The following is a 26,114-nucleotide window of genomic DNA, read 5'->3' on the forward strand; positions in this document are numbered from 1 at the left end:
CAGTGTGCAGCTACCAAAATTCGCTTGGCCTCTTAGCATCGACCTCGCTGCTATTTCAGCTAACAAAAAAAACAGGACAGGAAGTGAACACTCTTGGTCTGAAAAATGCATCATTTCAATTATGTTAAAAGTTTTTTTAAACATACTTTTTTTTTACATTCTACTCTGAAATGTTTTGCTTTTTGTGTGTACGTGTGTGTGTGTGTGTGTGTGTGTGTGCGCGCGTGCTTGCGTTGTTTAAAGTTTCATGCGGTGCTATGTATGTACGTGTCAGTCATCAGCGTGGTCCATTAAAGGGGCAAAAAAGATGAAATATTAAAGTGACACTGCTTTCACTCACGACCAGCTCAGGCCTCCGAAGTTCAGAGTTGATGACGGCGAAGCGGTCGGGGGAAAAAAAGGAGGTTGAAGGGTGTCAGCCTCGGGCCGACTGGACGAGGCCGGAGACGCGCCGTTGGTGCCCGCCGGAGGCGTCGATGGAGTCGCCTGACACAACGAAGCGGCAACCGGCGCAGCAGTGCTCTGACACCTCCCTGCAGAGAAACAAACAAACAAACAAACAAACCAGCCCGGGCCTTTACCAATGTGTCTTGCTGAACAGCAGTTTATCTCTTCTTAGTATCTTGATCTTATCTTTGTAAATGTTACACATGAGGATTACATGTTATCGTTTTGGATGCCATTGTATTGTGGCCCTCGCGCACGTGTTTGCCATCAATACTAAGTGGAGATGAAAAACGTAAGAATGAAGGACAAAGTGAGTGTTGTCTATTGATTAGATGTCGCAATGCCGTGGCAATGCGGATGGAAATGTGTGTGCGGCGCGGCCCAGAGGGAGCGTGTGCTCTGTGATCCAGGTAATGCGGAGCAAGCATTGAACAAGAAGGCCAACACGTCCCCATCCATCTTGACTTGACGCCAAGCCCGTTTGGCGCCCGCCACGCCAATGTCCCGATCGGCGGGCGGGGACAGCGACCGTCTGACTTCATTCACGGCGCTAAGATGGCTTCAAAACACCTAGCATTTATTGATAGTATCGCTTGATTTGGTCTCTTCCCATTCAAGTGCAAATTAATCAGCCCATCTATCGGCAATGGCCCCGACATTTCCTCATCGACCGACCGAGCGCTCGCACACGCGTGACCCCAAGGCAACTCTCCATCAGGCTATTAGGGGTGTTGACACGAGAGGCCCCGGCCACGGCCGGGATAATTAGCCACGGCGCGCCCTTTGGAATGATCCATCACGACCGCTGCCACGCGGAGGATGCCGCTCGTTTATCATCACATGAGAAAGGACACGCTTACTTAAGCACCTGCCGACATTTGATTGGACAAGGAACACTCCTAAAAAGTACAAATGGGACGGTTAAGATCAGGGGATGCTTTGAGAATAATTGTCAATTTTGGCTATGTGAAGCCCTTTGAGACGGTTTGTGATTTAGGGCTATACAAATAAACTTGACTTGACTCGACTTGACTCAAACCTCCCGCCGACGAACCCGATACGTTCCCCTCCGGCGATCCCGCTCGATGACAATGGCGAGCGACGGCACACGCCACAGAAAAAACAAAGCCTGCAGTTGCTGGCTTTTGTTTGGACCAACAATACCTGATAAGAGCAAGAAAAGAACTTTTTGGGAGTTTGAATGGAAAAACGGCCAATTGAAGCAACAGACGGACGATAACGTTGCTAACGGAAAAAAAAATGGCCGCTTTGACCTGACGTTCCAACTCTGCAAATGTGGAAATATTCCATCACGTGCACACACACACACATTGTAAATCTCAGTCATGTTTACAGACAGATGAATAAATGATGTGTGTGTGTGTTTGTGTGTGTGTGTGTGTGATGTATAATGAATGGCTCCTGTTCATTACATAAGCTTGCAGTCAACAGGTCACCCCCCCACAGGTCACCCCCCCCCCCACACACACACACACAAACCTAATTCTGTTATTAGCTTGTAGTGTTTGAAACTGACTTTTGTAGTTTTCTTTTGCATCTTTGATGCCGTCGGGTCAATTGAGGCGACTTAACGGGCAGCGGAGGGACAACGCAACAAAGATGACAAGCAGCTTTGTGAGAATGACGACGCAGGGGGTACGCTGGGCAGGGAAGGGGGGGGGGGGGCTGCCCCGAGGGGGAGCACTTATGATTGTTTTCTAGGTGCTGTTACGTCAGGCCTTTTTCTGCTCACGGCAAAATTGCACATTCGACACCAAAATCCTATTTCCAAAATATATGTTTGATATCATTTTGCATGGAATTTTGTTTGAATGAGTTCCTACTTGGCCAATCCACTTTTCCTTTTCCTTGCCATCTTTGTAGGTCAGGTCAGCCCAGACACAGGACACACAAAGGAATATTTCATTTGGCCCCTCCCGACTCTTTAGATTTGACCAACCTTGTGACCTTTGACCTCAGCGACCCCATCCTTGTTGGACCCCCCAAAAAAGCTACAAGTGTTGAAGCGACGGCTGGGGGGGGGGGCAACCACGTGGCCATCCGTGCACGTCGGATCCGCTTAGCGTCGGCCTCGCTGCACACGTAGGACGTGGTCATTTGTTGCGGCGTAATTGGGCACATGAAAGGACGTCATCTGTTTGAACGAGTGAGAACGAGTTCACCTAATGAGTGAATTCTACATGTATAGTTAGTAGCTGCAGAGCTAGCCTAATGCTAATGAAAAGCAGCAGCGTCTTTAAGCGTGCCAGCGTCTCTAGCTGGGCCGTGCGTATGCGCGTATACGTGTATCGACATTCTCTTAATGGCCAAAGAGTCGCTGATATCAACAAAATGCATTAATGCTGCCATGAGTGCAAGGTGATGTATGGATGAAATCTCGGGCAGACGGCAGGAGGCTAATTTGTTGTTTTGACATGTGCACGTATCAATAAAGTGCATTACGCCGCTGCACTTCATTTGGTCCCACTGGGGAAACCGGCGCAAAAACATACACCGCCTTGTCTCGTAGCTTATCTATCTTCTTTGAATAGGGATGGCAAAAAATAGTCTTAAATAGTTTTTTCCTTTTTCCGAGGAGGTCTTTTATATGGCCACCAGCAGAGTTGTTTTGTGTGCTGTGTGGCGTTCAAGAGCAACAGCTGTTCTCTGGGAAACAGGAGAGCGTGGAGCGCTTTGCATAGCTGATCCTGAGCCCCGTGTGCCATATGCTGCTTCATCGTGCCGCTGGCTCCAGGTGAAGCTTAACCTGACAAGCAGTGCTCTGTTGGCGCCTGCGGCCCAGGCCCCCCCCCCCTCCGCTCGGATACTCTTAATCCCGGATTTGCAATTTGCATTTCCATTGGGCCACTGTAAAGGGAAGCGCGTTATTTCAGTGTTTGTTTCTTTACGACCAATTGATTGGTTCGTTGAGCGTTCATTCAATCTTTTTGAGCACAGATATCCATTCTCAGGTACGTACTATAAAGTCGTCGGGGAAAACGAAAACTCGAAGCAAAGTCGCTTTCTTCGGTACAGTCGTGAAGTGTCAGTACTTTGTCATTGTTCTACCATTACTTTGAAAAGATCGATGATTTGAACTGGATCCAAACTTTTCTGTGAGACAAGTGCAAAAGTTGGACTGCAAAGAAGTTGAACAAGATGAGAGAATGGAGCGGACCTCCTCCAGAGGCTTCGCGTGTGCGCGCTGATGTTGCTCTTATTTACGAACCTTCCGTCTGACCCGCGCAGCCGTCCAGTCACAATTAGACTGCATGCCGGATGGATGATTGACAGCCGCTCCGCCGTGCCCCGAGGTGACGAGCGGTCGGCGCCTGCCAATCACCCGAGCCGCTCGCACGTTCTTCGTTTGGAACAGGAGAAACAAAAGCAACAAAAAAAAGAAAGAGGCTCATTAATTGGCCGATTGATCCTCATCAGCCAATCAAAAGTCTGAATTATTCATGGGCTCGATGACAAAGAGGAGGATTGATTGATTGGACGCTGATGGGTAGGTGGAATGGAAAGCTTGCTGGATGAGGAAAACTATTGATTAGTCACCAGTTTGCAGGTGAGGGATCTATCTATCTATCTATCTATCTATCTATCTATCTATCTATCTATCTATCTATCTATCTATCTATCTATCTATCTATCTATCTATCTATCTATCTATCTATCTATCTATCTATCATCTATCCATCCATCCATGCATCCGTCTGTCCATCGATTCATCCATCCATGCATCCATCCATCCGTCCGTCCGTCCGTCCGTCCGTCCATCCATCCATCCATCCATCCATCCATCCATCCATCCATCCATCCATCCATCCATCCATCCATCCATCCATAATTTTCCATCCTGGATGCTGGTTTCCTGCTTCCTCACTCTCGTCCTACCTTTTCTTCTTGCTCATTAAAAATTAACAACGCCATTCCGGACTAATTGTCTTCAACATGGAAGAGAGCAGTGGAATGAAATGAAGCCATTAGCCCAGAGATGCTTTCATCACTCTGCTCGTGTGTGTGTGTGTGTGTTTGTGCGTGCGTGCGTGCAGTCTGTCCATCTATCTTCCAATATGAATCACGTCAACAGAAGCGAGATTTTGAAAAAGAGTTTTGAAGAGTACCGAGAGAAATCTGGGAAAAGCGTCTTCCGTATTTGAACAGCTTCATCGATAAGGCTCATTCGAAAGTCAAACGTTAAGTCAACGTGGACGTACTACGTTAACTATTTTCTTTGGAAATGTTTCTTTCCTCAGTCAGTTGTCCTGCCGTCTCTTTTTCCCGCTGCGAGCATGGTATCGAATGTATTGACAGCGTAAAGTGGGCCTACTTAACAGCGCTCCCCCGGGGGAAGGAAGGAAGGGGGGGGCCGGGCGACAACCAGAGAGAGAGGCCCGCTTCATAAATGTCAAGCGGTCACTTCAAGAAATACAAATAAACACAAAACACTTGCACTTGTATCCACTCACACTTTAGCAAACGTTTGTACTCAACATTGGGTACAACTTTAAGATATATACCTATCTAAAAAAAAAAGACAGTGCCTGAGCATGGCCACCTGAAATTTCTATCATTTTTCCCATTTAGCTAAATGCTACAAATGAATAAAATAGGAACTACAATGAAAATAAATTGCTAATCATTGTCGACTCTCTTGTCTCCATCCTGCGCCAACTGTCAAGCAGACTGTTACGTCTTAGTTGGAAAAACACAAGCAGGTAGACGTACCATGTTTACCTGAGGGACTTGGCCGCTTAATTAGGTCGCCGCCTCATTTGTGCCTCATTAGCGCTAATTAGGCTTGCCCTCCTTGCTTTGCTTTGCTTTGCTGTGCTTTGCTTTGCTTTTCCGTCCTTTCTTCTTCCCCAACACAAGCGAGGCTTCCTCCCTTTGTTTGTTTTGCTTCTGTCGCAGCGCCTAAATTAAATTTGATAAACGAGTCGATCTTTAAATATTAATTATGTATTAATTACGTTCGCCGGGGCAAAACAAAGCTCGCTTAAAGATTTATGAGGCGCGCCGACGCTTTACTCCGTGTTGGCTCGTCCAATGAGCATCAAGAGGCGGAAAAACCTTGAAAATGGGAAATGAGCGAGCGCGCTGACGTTGTTTCACACGGAGTTTGGTGTCCTTGTGGCATGCTCGTCAAAAAAAGATGTAGCGCGTGATCAAAATAACATGAGTTCATGTGATGAAGCTCATCACCATCATGCATCGATATTGGAGCGCAGGAATTTTACGTGGAATTTGATTGATGCAGCATGATTACAAATAATGAAGCGCATCCAGCACCAAAGAGAAATGTGACATTTACAATCGCAAACTAGCCGCCAAATTAACATTGTGCGTATTGCTATTAAAGTCATCTCACGGTGACGACAATCGCGTGTGCACCTGATACATGGAGTTGCGCTTTTCGGCTCCATTCCCTCCCCTCGTTCGTTCGGCTCGTAAACTGTGGCGGTCGGTCATCGTGTCGTGGATTTTGAGTGTGGTTTTTTGTATCGTGTGTATCTGTTTGCTGCAAACAGCACAACTACCGCCTCGAGTTTCGACCAGGAAGAAGAGAAGAATCCTGAAGGCAAATATGACACCTCATCTGTGTGCAGACGCGCACACACACACACACACACACACACGCACACACACAACACACGCACACACGCACACACACACACACAGACGTGCACCTTTGTTTACTAAACTTTCCGCCTTTGAAATATTTATTAGCATTGGGAGTCTCACACTGTGTGTGTGCGTGTGTGTGTGTTTCTATAAAGATGAGAAGTTGCCCAAGAGACAAGTGAATATCGTAGTGACAGATTCTGTGTGTGTATGTGTGTGTGTGTTAGCATTAGCAACCTAGCAAAACATCCCAACCGACACTTGAAGCGCATTGCAACGACATCTGATTTCTCCTGCTGTTACCAACGCAACACGTCAAATAGCTAGCAAAGGCTGCAAACCACATTGAAATAGTGACTTAGTGCAGGATAGGGAGAGACGCAATGGAAAACCTTTTCACAACCCAGCTCCGGGTGCAATGATGACTGATTGTCAACTTTACGCACTCGAAAAGCGACAGCAGTGAGACTTGTGTGAAACTGTAGCCGACCCAAAGCGTCCCACTGGCCTGAGCGGGGGGGCCACACAGGGTGGCCGTGGTGACCGTGGTGGTGGTGGTGGTGGTGGTGGTGGGCTAGTGCACTGAGGCTAAAAGCACTCCAAGACTATGAGAAAAGCCTTGAGGCTAAAGTCAGAGAGGGGAGGGGAGGGGAGGGCAGCACTGCACTGCACTGCACGGCACTGCTCTTTAAAAGGCCATCGGAACTGGTCAAATAAAAAAAGAAAATGACGTCATTTTCTTTTGTTTGATTTTCTTGAAAAATCTCCACGCAATTGAGAAAGGCGTGAGAACAAAAGCCTTTTTTCGGGTCAATACATGAGGACGAGGTCCAACGTGTACAGTCGACTGAATCCACTTGACATTGACACTGTCTAGCTAACTGCTTAGCATTAGCGCAGCGCCGTGAGAAAGACTAGATGGGATTGTGCGGGAGGGAGGGAGGGAGGGAGGGAGGGAGGGAGGGGCGATGCTGACGATGATGATGATGATGATGATGGTGGTGATGATGGCCTCTTTAGTGGCTGTGTGATCTCAGCCACCAGTTCCACAGCTGGTGCACCAGCAGGCAGCCCAGCCTGGCCATATGCCGCCTGGCTGGGCTGGGCTGCTCCCATTATCCTCAGCGGAGCCCCCCCCACCACCACCACCACCACCCCACCAACCCAACAATCTAAACCACTAGCAACTCCTTCTGATTATGAATGCACTTTGCACTGTAGCAAGGAGGAGTCAATCAAAGGGAACATTAGAAAACCTCTTGTTTGACTGCGAGTCCAAATGATGCAAGATACAATTTGTTGTTATCACTGCTCATTGGACTGATAACCCAAAATAAAAATATCCCAAAAAGTTGGGTAGGACCCAATTTGGGTTAGGGGGGGTGGGGGCTCTGATGTTCCACCACTTCAGATGTTGGAGTGTATATCTTGTGACAAGACCTCCAACCTTAGATTGAAATGACAGTTCAGAGAGTGACCCCCCACTTGCAAAGCCCCCCAGGCGCCTCCACTGGTGGGACCTTCTTGCCACTGTTCCCATCCCATTCAAAGTCCCCATCGCGGGCGATGCTAACGACCATGCAATATGGATGAGGCCGTCTCCGAAGGCTGATAACCGGCGGCGGCGGCGGCAGCGGCGGCGAATCCCGGAAGGCTGAGCGACACACTTCACAAGCGGGGAAAACACTTACGGACGCTTTTATCCGAGCTTGTCTCATATTTGAACCTCTGATCTTGTTTCTTTCTTCTGCCTTTTGAACGCAGGATGCCAAGTCGTGTCGGATTCGGGCCACATGGCAGTGCCGTTCAAAGGAAAGAACACCTGAATCCGACCTCCCCCAAAAATACTGAGTTCCCTAGAAATTGACCACAAAAATTAATAACAAATCAATTGACTGCAGTAGCATGAGAGCATCTCAAATGCAGTCTCTCTCTCACTCGCGCACACACACGCACACACACACACTCACAGTCGTAGTAGCAATAGTAGCAAAGTGTATTAAGTGTCCTAAATGGTTTTGCCCATCTGTTGCAGAGCTCGTAAATAAGACATCAAGCTTGTCCGCCTTAAATTAAGGTCAAGTAAAAACATAAAAAATGCATTTCCTCTTCAGGAGAATTATTTATGATGATTGTTGCACCTCTCACTCGTCGCGCCGCCGCTGCCGCCAATCAATAACGCCACCGCCCCTGACAAAGTTGCGCAACCTCCGCCTGGAAAAGTGTGAGCCAGATAGCCGCCGCCGCCGCCGCCACATCAAGTATTTATCAGAGACGCCACGGGATCTATGTTCGGACGTCGAGCTCGGGCGCCGCGCACCGGCAGGCGCCAAACGTGGATTTCAACAGCTCGACCAGAATGTCAGTCAAAAATGCGGAAAAGGAGAATCGGTGGGTGGCTGGCACAATTGGCAAACGGGATGGATGTTAAATCATTGAAATCGACAGTAGGGGAGAAGTTGTTTTCAATTTGACTTGTTAAAACCGCTGGAACATTCCATCCAAACGCTCAAAGCCAATGACATAAACAAATCCAATGAGCTCAAACTTGTCTCTGACCGATGACAATACGATTGTGTGTCTTTCGCTCCCCGTCGTCATTGCCCGGGCTCCCCGGTGCGCGGTTGCCGGCCGGGGCAGTTACCGCGGAAACGTGCTGCATTATTGATGGCGCGCACCCAAAAGCCTTCTCCGGCAGGGGCCGGGTTGGCACGCTAATGCGCCGCTAATATTGTAGATGGAATGCTTGGTGCGATTGTCGCTACATTAGGAAATGTCAGCGAGAAAGTCACACGGAAGACACATTGTACAAAATACCTAATAGCATTTTGCTTTGCATGTTTGCATTGAGCTAGCGAACTTGCATGAGTCCTTGTCTTGTGTCAGTTTTACAGAAGACTTCAAGTGAAAGTGACAAATATTTGCTTTTTAGGGCGGATAGACCAGACCAGGCTTTCACTGCTCCTACGTATGCGCTTCCTTCCTGAGGTTTGGCAGCAGGTGAAATAAGACCTGCGCAAGATGAGCGTCGGCGGCCATTTTGTCCACCCGCCAATCACCTGTTTGCCGCGTACAAACAACTTTGCTCAGGGGCAATATTAGGCACTTAACTGCAGACGGGAATAGGCCTGTTTCCCAAATGTGTGCCAAATTGGAACGAGTCAAGCCACTCCATAAAGTCACACAGGCTGACAGGATGGCTCCATGCGATTGCTTTACTTGTACTGCGGAGTAACAGTAGCCTCCTATGTGTGAGCGATCATTAGTCAGCGCGACTTGAGTGAGCATCACTCACCTGTTGTGCCCCCGAGGCGCCGCTGCCTCGCCTCCGGCCTGCCACGCAGCTGTCACCTCAGCCCTGCGAGGCACCTTCAATGGGTTCCATTGTGCCGAGGCCCCCCAACCCCACGACTACAGGCCACCGTACCCTTTGACCGCTTGCACCGTTCCAAGTCTTTGAATCATCCAGCTAATGGCGTCCGTGTTAGACAACAGCGTATGAAAAAGTAACGCAAAGGTTGGCATGGCCGGAGGGTATTCAAAGAAGAAGAAGAAGAAGAAGAAGAAGAAGAGCGAGCCAGCGCGTCCCTGAGCCTCCGCTCGGCGAGTGAGTGGCGTCAGGGCCGGGCGGCGAAGTTTATACGCGTCCTGGCTCCCCCTGAGCCCGGGGGACGGGATGAATAAATAATACAATGGATATTCCCATCATCATTATTTCATCGTCGGCGTAATGAGAGCGCGCCACCGCCGCCGCTCGCTCCCTGATGCTACAGGTGAGGTGGCGGCGGCGGCGGCCTACAGAGGCAAATTCTCGCACCTGACAAAGCGGGATTTGATACAGTGACTTACAACAATGACAACTCCTCGTGCAATTAGAAGCAACAAATGTAGCATGGAGACGTCAGATGAGTGCCAGTAAACGTCGTGACATCATTGGCTCCATTGTATTGCACATGCTTGGACACCTGGTCACATGGGTGAATTTTTGCGTCTCATGTCCCTCGGGGCCTCAGAGCCTTTGAGGGACGACACTCTCCCCCCCCCCCAACCCCTTTTGACACATGGAGCACCTCTATATTCACATACGTCGCCAGGTCCTTCCGTCCTCTAATCCTGTTAGTGTGAGCTGCTGGGGAGTCAATGCCCTGAGGACGGAGGGGGGCGGGGTCTATGAATGACTGACACAAAGACCCCCCTTGGGCCACACCAGCTGGATGTCTGTAGCCACACATATTCCCCCCCGCCCGTGCATGAAAATAACAAATCGCACTCACACGTCTGCCCGTGCACAAAAGTAAATAGGCTAGCATGAAATGCTAACGTTATGGAATGTTATTTTAAAAAATATAACAACTTTTTTATTTTCTCTTCCTACTGGTTCAAATTTCAGTTCTCAAAAACTAGCCACCGCAGCAGCCAGTTTTTGTTTGGATGCTGCTAGGTGTCCAAATCTGCCGTCGGCATTTCCGGATCGTTCGTCTCGGGTCGTAATTTGAAAATAGCTTGGATTCATCTCGCGAGCGTCTCGATCTGCTGCTCCCTGCGGCGGCAAACATCAGAGACGCACGTTGACGGAAAATTCATTTGTGATGCGCGACATGTCCCTCGCTTGTTTGCTCCTTTTGTTTGACAGCGAGCTATTGTTGTAGTACAGCGTGCAGGATTTTGCTTGCATGTTAATGAGCCATGGCGGCTTTCTGATGAGGGGGTGTCGTTTGATGCCCGTTGCTCGGTGGATGGAGCAACGGGCATCAAACCTGGCCTGGCCTGGCCTGGCCTGGCCCGGCCCGGCGGAGGCTTTTACACGCCAATCGGCCAACTTTGCGTGCAAGTGCTGCAGGGCTACGTTGCATAATACATGAGCACTCAGTTAATCCATTGATCCAAAATATGTCTTGTGTCTTTTCTCCTTGGGCAGCCTGGCTCACCTTTTGTCATCGCTCCTCTTCTAATGTTAACAGCAACAAACTACAGGCTAGAATAAAGAACAACAACGCAAGCACTCCTACTGCCAAGTCATCAACAACAACTAGCGCTACATGAACCACTCCAACCAACCATTAGGAGCAGGCGGCTGGTGGTCTTGTCGACACGAGGACGAGTGCGGGCTTGTCATCATTTCGAGCGGAAGGAACACGGTCTCCATTTCCCATCCGGCTTGGACAAATTTACAGGTAAAGTGCAAAGAGAGAGGATCTCTGCTCCTCAGAGAAGCGCTGGTGTCTTTAATTTGTACTGGCAGACAATGAAATATTCACTAGGACCCCTACATGCTTGCAATTACATTAAGAGCGTGTGGTTAGACACAGCCTAGCCTTTGGCCAGGCCCCGCTCCGCCCCGCCCCGCCCCGCCCGCGCTGCCTCAAAGGCCGCTTTGGTGAACTGTGGCAAAGTTTACAACGGCAGATTTGACCCGGCATGAATCATGCAAGGTGCAAACGGGACAAGGAGAAACTGGGAAGTCATTTCCTAAATATGGCGCAACCATTTTAGCATCAGGTGAAGTTGCCCTATTGGCTGCCTGTTGTGCCACGAGATGGCGTCCAAGCACTTCATGGGCGTTAAAAATCGTTTTTTATCAAATAGATGTCAACACAAATTTCTTTTGTCGATTTGTTTTGTAACTAGTGGACCTGAATCAGCACATGGCCCCGCCCCACAACCAATTGAAGTGAAATGAGGTCAGCAGCGCCTACCTGGCTGGGTTGCTGTCGGCCTCCTCCTCACAGCTGGACTCCACGCCGGTGTCGCCTTCCCGCAGGAGCGTCCTGCCTGCCTGCCTGCCTGCCTTCTCGGGTCCCGGAGGACGGCGGCTGATGCATATTTGATGAGCGGGTCCCGGGGACCCTCTGGAGAGGGGCCGCACGCATCGAGGACAATGGCCACCTCGCTCGGGTTACGCAGTGCCGCGTTGCTCTTTTTTTTTTTGCAAGCCACTGCTTGCAAACCTGTTCCCAACAACAAAAGAATGTCACCGTTATCATTATTATACGTACTTATGATAAAAAATCTATACTCGGCACCTGCAAATAGAAACTGTTGTAAAAAAAGAAGTGAAAATCACTGGAAATGACATTGATGTGTCACATTTTCATACATTGGAACCTGTCAACTTGATAGCCTTCATTTAAATGTGATGTTCAGAACATATTAAAAGGTCAAAGGCTCAATTATTCATGGTATTCATATTTTCAATGACACATCTCCCATCTTTACTCTTATTAGTCTTGTTCATTAATTGTGCACTACGCATTCAATTCACAGCAACGATAGTGGGTATGAAAAGTCTACACACCCCTGTTCAATTACCAGGTCTTTGTGATGTGCCCAATACAAAGTTCAGCCAAAATATTCAATTCAGATGTTCTAGTAAGCTTTTCCTGACATTTCCTGTGCACCCATATAACAATTTTTTAACTTCTCCTTCATAAAAGTTAATTAAAGGATGACAATGAAATAAATAAAGAAAGAAAGAAACAAATAAAAAGAGAAATACTTCCACCCAGCAGTTAATGTTAAATGAGCAGAATTCTTTTTATGAATTGCACAAGGAGCGAGCCACTTGTCTATATTCAATCTTTATCGCTGCGTGTGTATGTTTGATTTAGGATTTTTTTTTTGGACCCCCCCTCCAATCCACGACACCCGCAAAGTAAATGAAACATGATTAATTAATGCATTAATTGCCATGAAAGTGAATGTGGTTCGCGCAGACAAGCAGGAGGAAATTCCTGCGCGCCTCACATCAATTAATAATCCCGAGCTGAATAAATAACTGAGCGTGTGTGTGTGTGTGTGTGTGTGTGTCGTCACATTGTTTATTAATTGGGGATCTAGTGATTAATCGACTGTTATCAGTGGATTGAATCTCTACAGTTAAATCATTTTGCACAATTTGCTTAGCAGTTAGCTCAATTTGATTTAGTTGTATAATATTATGAATATCAATAAAACGGTAGTGTTGCAAAATAAATTTTTCTTTTCTAAATCAACACATACAGTCTAATTACTATATGCACTCCTGTGGGCTCCTTAGAAATGAGCAGCTAAATGATTCAAATCTGTCGAGAGACCAGAATCAATTGTTTGTTGACATACGTCGAGATCATATGTATTTCATATCAAGTATGAATGAGCCAGAACCCACGTTTTTGTTTTTTTGCATTCTGTTGTTTTACGATTTATACTCACCATAACTCATTTTTTTAATTTTAGTCTGTGTCGCTTATCTCTTCGGGAGTGTGATGGAATTGCTTTTTTTATTTTAATTTTGTGTAGTTGAAGACGAGGTTATTTTTTGCAGCGGGCCACCCAGCCTGGTTCGCGCTCTCTCTCTCTCTCCCTCTCTCTCACCCTCTCTCGCTCGCTCTCTCAGCAAGAGCGACGAAAGAGGCACGCGAATGGGCGTGACTACACTCAGACGCGCAAACTCTGATTGGCTGAGAAGCCTTCTCGGGGCGCGGTTTGTTCCGAGCGCTCTCCCTATAAAAGTATATGGAAGAGAGGGCCAAGTTTCGTCTTCATCGCTCAAGTGTTGCACACGCGAGGATTGGAGGACGTTTTTCTCCCCTTTCAATACGTTTGACAACTTTTCAAAGTGTGTGTGGTATTTTTTTTTTCCATTCCATATTTGTGAAAAGAGGACGACGGACAGCTGCCTGCCTGCGCCTGTCAGCCTGCCCGCCCGGCCGCCCGCCCGCCCGCCTGCCTACCTGCATCCCTCCCTCACCTGCGTCATCATGATGTCGATGAACAGCAAGCAGCCGTTCAGCATGCACCCCATCCTGCACGAACCCAAGTATACGCCGCTGCACAGCAGCTCCGAGGCCATCCGCCGGGCATGCTTGCCCACGCCGTCGGTGAGTCCAACACTGCGTGGGAGAAAAAATAAAAAAAGAAGACACACTCAAACGGAAGAATAAATCAACTTTAAACGAACCAAAATAGTCCCAATAATAATAATAATGGACTGCGCATATTTCTTACACTTTAGCGCGTATTGTCACACCAATATTAATATTCTAAACTAAATACACAGCAGCGTGATTTTATATTCAGGAATCATTGATAAATACGCGCCTGTCTCGTTTATTTGTATAGGCACAAATTATTCAAAAGGAAGTGTGTGTGTGGGGGGGGGGGCGTTGTAAGGATTAATTTTAGATGAATGTCAATCCACGCTGCTGGCACACTTTGCGGAACATGCCACGCACACGAGGAAAATATCCGTTTCATTTCTTTGGAGTGAGGAGGAAAGTAAATGCAGGATGAATTTGGTTTTAATTGGTAAATGCGACATTCGGCAGAGACCAGTTTTTAAGTAACACTTTTGGTGCACAAGTGGACAGCTTGTGACCGACTCAGCTTTTCTATACAACGAAAATAAATTGGAGGTCTTCATTTTCAAACAGTGCTCCAATAGAAATTTAAATCACACTGAAATAGAAATCATTCCAATAAATGTAATCATCTATAAATCTAGCCAATGCCTTTAGAAATATGTACGCGTTTTGTTGAGTGGAATTTCACAAATAAATTGGGCTAGAAAAAGTTGGCCTACAAAAAAATGACTCTTAATTTACAGTTGCAAATGCAATTAAACGACAAAATGAGCATATACGGGCGGGCGCGATGACACTTGAACTAAAGAATGTAATTGACTTTATTCACGGTCACTGAGTAAATTCAGTTACCTTCATTTAACAGCTAAATGGACTCGTTGATTTATGTTAGTTCCCAGACACATACCAAAATGTATGGATTCTGTTATTATAATTGTAATCAAGTGTTATGATAGGCACGTCATTAGAATTAATTGATTGGTCAGTTTCTAGACACTTCAGCCTCTGTGTAGCTACATTAAAACATGAAAAAGACTGGATATGGTGATGTCAAAATTGAATCCGTGTTTTTTTTAACAAAAAAAAAAAATGCTAAAAACACAAACAAATGATTGGAAATGACTACGGAAGCATGTCATTAAATGTTCACGCACTTCCGGTCACTGTGTGAAGCCAATTAAAATGTATGGGAAAGTGATGCTCATTTTGCACACTTTCCTACACATCTTACTCAAGCGTTCGTCTATGCTGATTTTCTGTTGACTTTTCTTCGTTCTGAGATGACGATTTCATTTCATTTCATTTCATTTCATTTCATTTCATTTCATTTTACTTTGCCGGTATATGCATAGAGTACTTTTCACTCTCAAGGGACAAATTAAGTGGCGTGAGCGCGTCATTTGCATGGCATTTCTATTTCCAGCCGTGCACGCTTGGTCACTAAATACTAGCATTTTTTTTTTTTTTTTTCCTTTCAATGACGGGCCTGCCAATTGCGCGTCAGAAACGAGCCACTTCCGGTCGGAGCGAACGGAACTGTCGGTTGCGATGATTAACCGTGCGCCCTTGTGCCCGCTTTCGCCGCCAGCTGCAGGGCAACATCTTCGCCGGCTTCGACGAGACGCTCCTGCAGCGGGCGGAGGCGCTGGCCGCCGTGGACATCGTAAGCCAGAAGAGCCACCCGTTCAAGCCAGACGCCACCTACCACACCATGACCACCATGACCAGCATGACGTGCACGCCCACGTCGTCGTCGGCGGCGCACCTGCACCACCCGTCCGTGCTCACCTCGCACCACCACCACCCGGCGGCGGCGGCGGCGGCGCACCACCACCACCACCAGCCGGCGCAGGGCCTGGAGGGCGACCTGCTGGAGCACCTGACGCCCGGCCTTTCCCTGGGCGCCATGACCGGCTCGGACGTGTGTTCGACGGCGTCGCACATGAGCGCCATCAACCACATGCAGCACCACCACCACCACCATCATCACCCGCACCACCCGCAGTCCATGAACATGCACGCGCACGGCCTGGCCTCGCACGGCTCCCTGGGGAGCGCCGCCGCCGCGGCCGCCGCCGCCGCGGGGGTGGTCGTGGGCGGAGGCGGCGGCGGGCCGGCGGGCGGCGGAGACGCGGAGCCCGATCCCCGGGAGCTGGAATCGTTCGCCGAGCGCTTCAAGCAGCGACGCATCAAGCTGGGCGTGACGCAAGCGGACGTGGGTGCGGCGCTGGCCAACCTGAAGATCCCCGGCGTGGGCTGCCTGAGCCAGAGCACCATCTGCAGGTTCGAGTCGCTGACGCTGTCGCACAACAACATGGTGGCGCTCAAGCCCATCCTGGAGGCCTGGCTGGAGGAGGCGGAGCGGGCGCAGCGGGAGAAGATGGCCAAGCCGGAGATCTTCAGCGGCGGCGACAAGAAGCGCAAGCGCACGTCCATCGCGGCGCCGGAGAAGCGCTCGCTCGAGGCCTACTTTGCCGTGCAGCCGCGGCCCTCCTCCGAGAAGATTGCCGCCATCGCCGAGAAGCTGGACCTCAAAAAGAACGTGGTGCGCGTCTGGTTCTGCAACCAGAGGCAGAAACAGAAGCGCATGAAGTTCTCGGCCACGCACTAAAAACAACCGGCAAAGAGAAAAGACGGGCGACACAGGGAGGGAGGGAGAGGATGAGAAGGACAAGCAAGAGCAAGAGCAAGAGCAAAAGCAAAAGCAAAAGCAAAAGCAAAAGCAAGGCCCCTTTCACTTTGGAAAGACAAATCATGGAGCGGCTGCTATGTTCGTGCCTCGACGAGACATTTCATCACCTCGAGTAATGTGGGAGGTAACCAAATACTTCGTTACTCGACTTGAGCAGATCCTTCAGGTAGCTATCTGTTCTGCAATTTTTTCCTGCTACTTGTACGTTACAGCCAGTACTTTAGCAAAATAAGCTTCGTTACTTTCAAAATAAACAACTTGCCCGTTACTTTTTTTTTTTTAGGGGAGACAAACCATGGCCTGGCTGCCATGTTTGTGGCTCTTAACGAAATATCAAGTTACTGTGCTGAAGTAGATTTCCTGGCAATTGCACTTCATTGTTTTTGGACCGTCCTTATTTGAAAACAGATCTGTGTACTTCTACTTTGGTCAATCTTAGCGGATGACATCACAACTTCATTGTTCTGTTCAAGTGACATTACCGTTCTGGGAAGTAACGAAATAGTTCGTTATTGTCGGGACTTCCATTTTTACTTGATCTAGTTTATTTTATTTATTATTATTTTATTTATTTTATTATTTTTCCCTCGAACGATAAAGTTATTTGACAAAAGATACAGGCTAATCAAATAGTCAGAAGGTGGTTGGGTTCCAGGGACAGCAGCAAAACGGATGAAGATACATTTAGGAGAAGCAAGATATTCATTCCCCAGCCATCACCGTATTTATCATCATTTCTGTCAGCTACGGGAGTGATTTGAGGGGAATGCAATTTTTTTTTTTTTTTTTTTTAGGGTGATGATGTGTCTTGAGATCTTTTCAAATGGGGGAAAAAAGTGGATAAGGGACTGGAGGATGTGGATAACAACGAGTGAAGGCACCATGCTGGGACTTTTTACAATTATTGTATAAAAAAATACAAATGACTCCTTTTTTTATATTTATTGTTGTACATATTGTGTGAATAGGCTGCACCAATGGATTGAATTGTTTTTGTTGATTATTTTTGATGATAATGTAAAACAAAAAAAAAGAGACAGCGCAAAAAAAGAAGCATGTTTTTTTGTGTGTGTTTTTTTTTTTTTTAAATGAACGGAGGGCAAAGTTTTGGAACTTCCCAGCGCGACGAACGCATCGCAATAAGAAGAAGCAACACACTGTTGTGTCGTGGCTGTGTGTCTACCTCATTACTACACGCACACACACGCCCTCAAAGTGTTCATAGTGATCTAACGCACGCTCACAAAAAACATTCTTTTGTTTTTGGATGGTGGATTCACAGTAGAAGGAGGAGGCACTGTAAAAAGCTCTCACCACAATGATGCTTTGACAATCAAGTATGACCATCCATTCATTTGGATTATTCATTATTATTTATTCAACGGAGCGCACTTTGTAGATACCAAACTTATTTATTTCATTATTTAAACATGTCTCCCCACTTTTTTGTTTTTATTGAAAAAGAATTGATTTGGATTTTTGGGGGAAATGACAATGAATGGATTTCCTTTGTGAAAGTGTGTTCTTCAATAATGAGTCTGTGTACATGACAGAAGCTGAAATAAAACGTGCACGTTTTACGTCAGACTCTCACAGCCCCCATTTTTATCTAAATGTAAACAGTTTTGATTTGATCTGATCAATTTTGGAAGTATCAGTCAATGGCCTCCCTAAAACGTGTGTGACTGAAGCTGAAAATATTTTGCACAAAAATGTTTGTGCGTGTCATTGATTGGTCTCAAGAAGAAGCAAACGACTCTGAAAAATGTGTAAAAAGTGCCAGTGACGAATATCTTCTCCTGAAAAACTGACAGCAACTTTTGTAAGCACGAGGGGCCTCCAAAAGGGAGCCTGGAGGGCCCGACCGGCTGACATGGCCTCTCCCTTTTACTTGATTGCAGCACACAAGATTATTTGATTCGATTTTGTTGTTGTTGCTGTTGCAAATTCACGCTAAGACAATTTACACCATGGATTTTATGTGCTAGTGAACTAGAGGCCTTCCTTCTTTCTGCAGCTAAAATCCCAACTTGCTTTATTTCTACAACTGGAGAAAAAAAACATTGTTTTCGTTTCATACTTTTAGTTTTAAGTCGACAAATGAAATGAAAATTGAAGAAAAAAAGCAAAAGGAAAGAAAACAAATGCAGTGGAACCGTCAATGATATCCATATCAATAATTAGAAAGATCAAACACTTTGCAAACATCAATCTGCAATAAATTAGGCATTGTTGTTGTTTCAAATGTCGGCTTGTCCCTTCGATTCCTGGAAACATTGGAAAGTCACGGATTCCATCACGAGAAATTTTCAGGAAAAAAAATAATCCAGTCATTGGACTTGACTCCAAAGGGTTGATGTTTGAGTGGCGGCAAAATGTTTGCCAAGGCGCCAACGCCGGCGTGTCACATCTCAACAAATGTTTGCCAAGGCGGCAACGCCAGCGCGTCACATCTCAACAAACATTCGCCATGTCTGCACCTCATGCCGTTTCTCCTCTCACATGAGCCCAAAGCGCCTTGTGTGCGCTTTTGGATGCATTTCTTTCTTTCTTTCTTTCTTTCTTTCTTTCTTTCTTTCTTTCTTTCTTTCTTTCTTTCTTTCTTTCTTTCTTTCTATCTTTCTTTCTTTCTTTCTTTCTTTCTTTCTTTCTTTCTTTCTTTATCTCCATGAAGCGAGGAAGCACATTTTCATAAATAGACCTTGGCCGAGCACTGCGGCCATGAAACTTTAATGACGCTCCGAGTCTTGAGTGCAGCATTGGGTGTGGGGTGGGGGCCTCGGAGATTAGCAGGCCTCTGTTACGCTACTAAGTCTCTTGCCACACGTACACACATATGCAAACAAGGCCTTCTTTCTACCTCTGCCCCCCCCCCCCCAGTGGAAAAGCAGTGGAAATCTAATCTGTTATTCTTTTATTATCATTGAGAGGAGACTGACCTCCGCTAATACCATTAATGGGGAAAATTCATTGAGGCAGCCGTGACCACACACACACAGACACACACACACACACACTTGCAAAAGGTCCAAAGAAGTGATTTGTCGCCATCTGGTGGCACCTTGCTAAGCAAGGAACTGCATAGAAGTGAGTCTAGGAGCTTCATTTGGACAAAAGTGGTGCTTTGTCACCATCTATAGGCAACTCTAAACCTCTTTGGATGGGCGTGAATTAATCACAGAATTTCACCATTTGCGCTCGAGGTTGTGCATAAAACACACACACTCACACACAGTGAATGACCACATACATTATTTTCTCTCCATCGAGACAACTGCGACAGTTTTTGAGGGCGTTGGAGGATGTCGTTAAACATACGAGGCGCTAATTAAAACATGGCGTTGGTAATCAGGAACATTGTATAACTAATCAGGCCTAATGAGCACGGGTGGGGGGGGTTAGCAGTGCGTGTGTGTGTGTGTGTGTGTGTGTGTGTGGGGGGGGGGGGTTCTAGGCCGTGATCAAATAGTCGACTTATGAGGCCTAATGGGGCGGGCTTGCGGGACAACAATAACGAGCATTTCGGACAAATCAGACCAAATGTTGGTGAGGCGTTCAGGTGCTCACTGTAAATGGAAAATAAACAAAGCAGCGCAGTGGGGGGGGATACAAATTCCTGATGGAATGCAATGCTATGAATTATGGAACAATATCGTAGCAGCCATATCAATATTTACAGGGCAGGACTCCCAGAGCTTGGAAAAGCCTCCTTTTGTCTGCAGAAGAAGAGTTGAATCGTAGAAGAAGAAATGACAAACCGTGAATCAAAAAATAAAAATCAACAACGTGCATAAGAATGAAAAACAACATCCTTGTTACACTCAAATAGTTCTTGATCATTTCTAATCAATTATGTAGCAAACAGCAATTATTGAAATATTTATATGCACACCAGCAATAATTCAACTCGTGTCATGACTTAAGGCCCTGCCGAGATGTTGCTCTTTATTATTTAGTAGCTCGCCGGCCGACACCTGAGTCAATAAAAGCGCAGCTCGTTTAGGAGATATTTTTAGAGCGTGAAATAGGATGGGGGGGGGGGGAATAAACGGGAGAAATTACGTCAAACTTTGTGAAATATGAAAGAGCCGAGATGTACAAGCTGTTCAATTGCGTACTTCAAACTAATATTACAAGACAAGCAGTTCACTAAAGAGAAGAAAAAAAAAACACAAGTGATGAAATCATTTTCATTGTCTTACTATAAATCTGAATTTGCGTCCGAGAACTTCCTGAGCGAAAGCCCGGAAATGTTGCTGAATGGAATCAAAGCGGGGGGGACATAAATATAAAATAAGCCCATGCAACATACATTATTGTACACTTGGTGTAAATTAAAGTGAGCCAGAAAGGGTCATACTTTTTTTTTTTTTACTTTTTCGATAAATAAAGGCATGTTTTCAGCAGCCCCGGACGTAAATACAAAGTTGCACTTAATTCAGAGAAGTGTGTTCAAAGCGCGCTGCAGTGCATCGGGCTCCTCTAATCACATCTCATCCATAATGCATGCCCGAAAACTGACAAGATGCCTTGCAAAAAAGAAATACATTTGAAATAAAGAAAGAAAAAAAAAAGCGCACGTTCCCCCCCTTCGATAGACACTGGCTAAACTTCACCGTTTAGCGGCGGTACAATTTTAATGAAATTTTAAAAAATCGATTGACACGACTGCTCAGGGAAGCTGATTTTGGCTTCTCGGAAATGAGCTTATATAAAAATAGCTACAGATGAAGTATTGCATGTCTTCAAACTGACAACTGTTGCATGCCCATTGATTCCACAGCGTTGTTATAAAGTCATGTGAAGCTGGCCTCGCGCAAGCGTGTACTGATTTGACAATAGGGGTCGCAGGAATGACCCTTGCGGGACCCCACACATCAAAGCCGTTTGGTCAGACAATTCAAGATCAGACTTGAATTGGTTTCGAGCAATACGGGCGGACATTCTAACATCTGGAATAGAACGAAATGAATAAAGCAACAAGCCACTATAGCTGCAAAAGCCCAACGTTGCCTTTCCAATCTGACAGCCAACCAATAATTGGTGTGTGTGTGTGTGTGTGTGTGTGTGTGTGTGTGTGTGTGTGTGTGTGTTGAAGGCTCGGTATGTGCTCGTGTTTGGGGAATACTTCCATGCGGACTCGCCTGCTACGCTTGCTTTCCTGCTCTGGCCCATATACTGTACTGTGTGTGTGTGTGTGTGTGTGTGTGTGTGTGTGTGTGTGTGCGGGCGCGTGCGTGAAGCGCTACTTTCTTGTCTCGCTGATGAATAATGCAGCGGCGCGAGGCCGCCGGGTTTCCAGTTAAATAGCAATTTGCTTAACCAGTGTTCCCAGTCATTGCCAGCTGCACTGGCGCTCACTCTCACCTTTCCTGTGCGTTCATAATGTAGATTTAGATTTAGCAGTGGAAACACGCTGTCTGCTAATTACACTTCAAGTTGCTGGCTTGAACAAATACTTTGACTCCTCACACATCCTTTTAAGCACATTTAACACACTTAAAGGTATGGGTTGTAAAGTATTCCTTGATTCTCACTTTGAGGAAAAGAAAGACTCACTTGCAACGGTCCTCCAAATAAGTTTCCAAGTGTGCTTGCTTGGAGGTTTCCCAGTTGAAGTTTACTGTCAGAGGCAGAAAACAGAAAAGGATTCAACATTTGGTCAAAATGTTTCAACGAGCAAACGTCTGTTAGCTGACCGCTAACGTAAAATGTGAAACACCATCGAGAGGCCAACTCAGCCCCCGCCCGCCCGAACGCCCGCCCGCCATACGAGGAGAATGAGCAAAATTTCAATTCATTGAGGGATTTTTACGGGCGGCGAGGCTTGTCGAGCAATTCTGTTAACAAAAGGTATCCTTAGATGAAATTAAATATTTATCCCTTCTATGAATAACAATTGGAAGGGAACACAGGGGGAGAGGCGCTGTTTACTTTTTGCCTGGCAGGATTCGCCTGGCAGGATTGCGTCGCGCGCGTTCCATCTCGTTGAGATGATTGCCGGCTCGGTAGGCGGTGTCGGGTGGGTGTGGGTGGGGGGGGCTCTAAAAGCCGTGTTGGCGCTCTAATCCACCGCAGGAAGGAGTGAGGCTCAGCGGGAACCCTCAACCTGACTACGGGGCGCCCGCTGACCCTGTAATCTGTAAAAAGAAAAAGAGGGAGGCCACGCCACACTGTGCTCAGGCTGCTCACCAGTCACATGATTGACAATCACGGAAATCCGCTTGGGTTTTCTTCAAAAGTTGGTCTTAATTAAGTTTTGGACTTTTTGTTTCTCGTGATGAACAGCAGCGCTTTTAGTCGGTTTTTGAAACGGGGCGGGCTCGTTTCGAGAGCCGTAAAGCAGACAGATGCGCGGCGGGCCTTCATTGATCTGCGGCGTGAAGATCCCCTACTCCTTTTTGCTCCTTTGTATTCCTTCTCGGCTATAAATAATGGATCTGATGACATTAACGGCCGGGATGAACTTAATGAGCCGAGCTGCCGTGAACCATCTGAAGGATTCGGCGGCCATTTTGGATGAAGCCGACACGGCGGGAGGCGGGGCGAGAAGGGATATTGATTCCAAATCAAGTCAGACGCTTTGATTCCAGACTCGGTATCGGAGGCGGCCGAGGTTTACGGCGATCGAAGTCTTCGCCCCCCGAGAGTACGACCTGTTGCGGCCGCCGCAACTTAGCATGAAAGTTTAATCGACCTCGCTTGGAGGAAACACGCCTTCCTCCTCTTTTCTTTTTTTTTTTTGAAAATGATGAACTCTTGATTTTAATTTCCCCAAGCGTTGGCCAAACGGCCAGCGAGAAGGTTTCCACACACGCGCGCGGCAAAAAGGTTTCAATCGGAGGCCTTTGATCAGGCCTAATAATATCCCAGCGGTTGACGGATGAAATGGAATGACGGCTCTTTGATTGGCCGGCGTGTCGAAGAATCCGACGCCTTCGTCTGGTATTGTAATTCGATTCGTGAGCTTTTCAGTTTGCGTGATCGCAAAGATTTCCACATGGGATCGACATTGAGGAGCTGCATTATCTTAAACGCTAGACTTTCTATACAGCTAACAATGCAAAAGGCCAAAAAGATATGAGCATAAATATAAACCTTGAAACAATTTTAACACTTGCAATGTAAACAAAGGATATCATCATCATAATCACAGCCGTATTCCTATTTGCTAAAGTTGGGGGCAACCTATGCCATCAATTCTCGTCCAAATTCAATTTCACAATGTCGTTCATTTTGTAGCAGGGCTAAAAATATACTCGTTTTCTTCTTTCTACACCCGTTACATGTTTACATCGCTTCCTTTTCATTAGATTGCATTTCAGTTCACAAAAGTTGCCTTGAAAGAGCATTTGCTTGCGTTATTCCACTTTTTCCCCCCGCTTCTGACGAGCGCACAGTCTTCCGAGAATTTAACCCGATAAAATACTTGCTCTGCAACACAGGGCGGTCAATGGTATGCATTTTTATCTGAGTGGTAAAAATGGATTCCTTCAAGCTTGCAGCCCGACAGTAATTTGGGTGCAGCTTGGAAGGATTTTTTTTTTTTTTTTTTAATGAGAGAACATTTGCAGACTGCACATTTTTTTGAGCTCCATTTGAATTTATGCGGCGAGCGTAGCGCTTGAAACCAGCACGGATCACGGTGGAATTCCCACTTTGGTGGGTGTGCAACAGATTCTTTGACGTGTTGGAATGGCAAGGCACCAAGGTTGCAAAGGGGATCAACACACTCAGTCAATTTACACACAGCTTTTGGTCAGTCCATTTCCATAGCAACTTCAAATGGGGAGGGAGTTTTGGTAGCATTTCAAGTTTAAAACTTAACACCGAGCGTATGTTTGTAACTGGAACAAGTCAAGGTACTTTTGAACAAACAAACAAACAAACAAACAAACAAACAAACAAACAAACAAACAAACAAACCAACAAACAAGCTGACAGTGATTTCAGAGAGTAACAAATGCTCGGTCTCCAAGCATACATTTGAGGTCATATGAATGCCTTTCAAGTGCTGTGCTCACCTGGTCAATGTGGAAAGGTGAACGTTGACAGAAAAGATGAACGGAGCAGGACTCTTTTCTTCTGTTTTTCTGTTCGTCACACACTCGGGATGTTGTTAAACGTACGCCATCTTTGGCTACTAGCGGAATTACAAGTGTTTTGGTTCCACTCTGCTGAATATTGTGACCAATTGTACATACATTTGGGTGGTTGTTTTTCCACTAATGTTGGTTTCATGAAATGGATGCATTCATTTGACATATTTACTTACACATTTTAACTTTTTTTTAAAACCTCCTTGTGGAATAGCCTGGCTCATCTGTCTATTTTAAAAATCAAACGTGGCCCTTGAGCTCAGAGTTTGCCCACTACTGGGATGCACACCGGTGAGTTCAAATTCACAGGTTAGCAAGAAAAATCAAAAAAATCAAAACGAGAAGTTGGCCGGCCGGGCTTGTCGAGCCTCTTCAATCATTTATAGATTAGGAGGGTGCAAAGCCTGTGAGCCTAAAGAGCTTTGTTACCATATTAACGCACGTCGGGCATGAGAGAGGTGCGTGTGGTGAGGATCCAGGCATGAAAGGATCATTGCTGGGTGCTCCAAGGTGCTCCGTACCCCCACCCTTCCTCTATGTTCTCCCACCTACTATTACATCTCTCCAGTGCTACTTTCTTGTGAAAAATCACCCTGAGGCGAGACCCTCTCCTGGGTGGCGCACCCCCGAGCGGAGCCCTTATTCTTTCCATCGTCAGCTCCCGAAGAGAGGCTTTTAGCGGGCTCGGCCTCCGAGGCCCCCCAACCCCGACCGACATCACGCGCCGCGCCGGGCCTGGTCCCAGACACGTGGCCGGCTCACCTCCTTCTAACTTTCCCACAGCTCCCATTCAGACATGACTGGAGGTGTTAATGAATAATTCGCATCTGATCTGGATTTAGTTTGACTCGTTAATCCCTACAGCTCATTTTGATACTACACAAACAAACCAACCAACCAACCAACCAACAAACAAACAAACAAACAAACAAACAAACAAACAAACAAACAAACAAACAAACCAACAAACAAACACTAATGCCAACACTAGCTTAGCCTGTCAGCTCTGGACGCTAAGGTGCTCATGCTTCATAGAACCTTATTCTATATGAACGCTTTTATCTAAGGTTTATCTTAGCAATGTCACAAATTCCTATAGTCTGCAGCTTGAGAGCTACCAAATCCATTTTTCTTTCTGCAGGCCTCAAATGGTCTTACATAACCAACAGGCCTTGCCGAGATGATGAAATCTCATCACTGTAGCAGGGTGGCCCGCGATGACATAACAGAAGCTGCGAGGGGGCCGGATCGGATCACGCAATCACAGCGCACGTGGGACTACGAGCCTACGTATGTCCTCTACGTAGTATCTGACATTGTTTTCTTTGCTATTGATCTAAGGGTAGGGGATTTGGGGCGCTACGCATCCATCCCGAGCTGCATTTCCACTCAGGTACAGTATGGCGG

General features: G+C 46.6%; 1 protein-coding gene and 1 long non-coding RNA gene across 3 annotated transcripts; one reads left to right on the top strand and one right to left on the bottom strand.

Annotated features, from left to right (window-relative positions):
* On the bottom strand, nt 1–24,689 carry LOC148386808 (uncharacterized). Its single transcript, XR_015863056.1, has 6 exons — nt 24,633–24,689; nt 22,168–22,231; nt 16,153–16,475; nt 13,805–13,946; nt 11,772–12,023; nt 1–533 (listed from the first exon to the last, which is right to left on the bottom strand). It is a non-coding gene; the product is annotated as an uncharacterized LOC148386808 (long non-coding RNA).
* pou4f4 (POU class 4 homeobox 4) lies at nt 13,615–18,188 on the top strand. Of its 2 annotated transcripts, XR_015863039.1 has the most exons (3): nt 13,669–13,934; nt 15,505–16,774; nt 16,892–18,188. XR_015863039.1 is itself a non-coding variant. In XM_088398563.1 (2 exons), the coding sequence occupies exons 1-2, from the start codon at nt 13,815–13,817 to the stop codon at nt 16,525–16,527; spliced, it is 1,143 nt and encodes a 380-aa protein (XP_088254689.1). In that variant the 5' UTR covers nt 13,615–13,814; the 3' UTR covers nt 16,528–18,188. The 2 variants fall into 2 exon arrangements, 1 of the variants encoding a protein (XP_088254689.1); XM_088398563.1 differs by having other exon boundaries at nt 13,615–13,934; nt 15,505–18,188.
* Nucleotides 24,690–26,114: the final 1,425 nt, after the last annotated feature.

Source organism: Syngnathus floridae, chromosome 15, assembly GCF_059516105.1.
Source record: "Syngnathus floridae isolate MCC-2025c chromosome 15, RoL_Sflo_1.0, whole genome shotgun sequence".
In the NCBI taxonomy this organism is placed as follows: Eukaryota; Metazoa; Chordata; class Actinopteri; order Syngnathiformes; family Syngnathidae; genus Syngnathus; species Syngnathus floridae.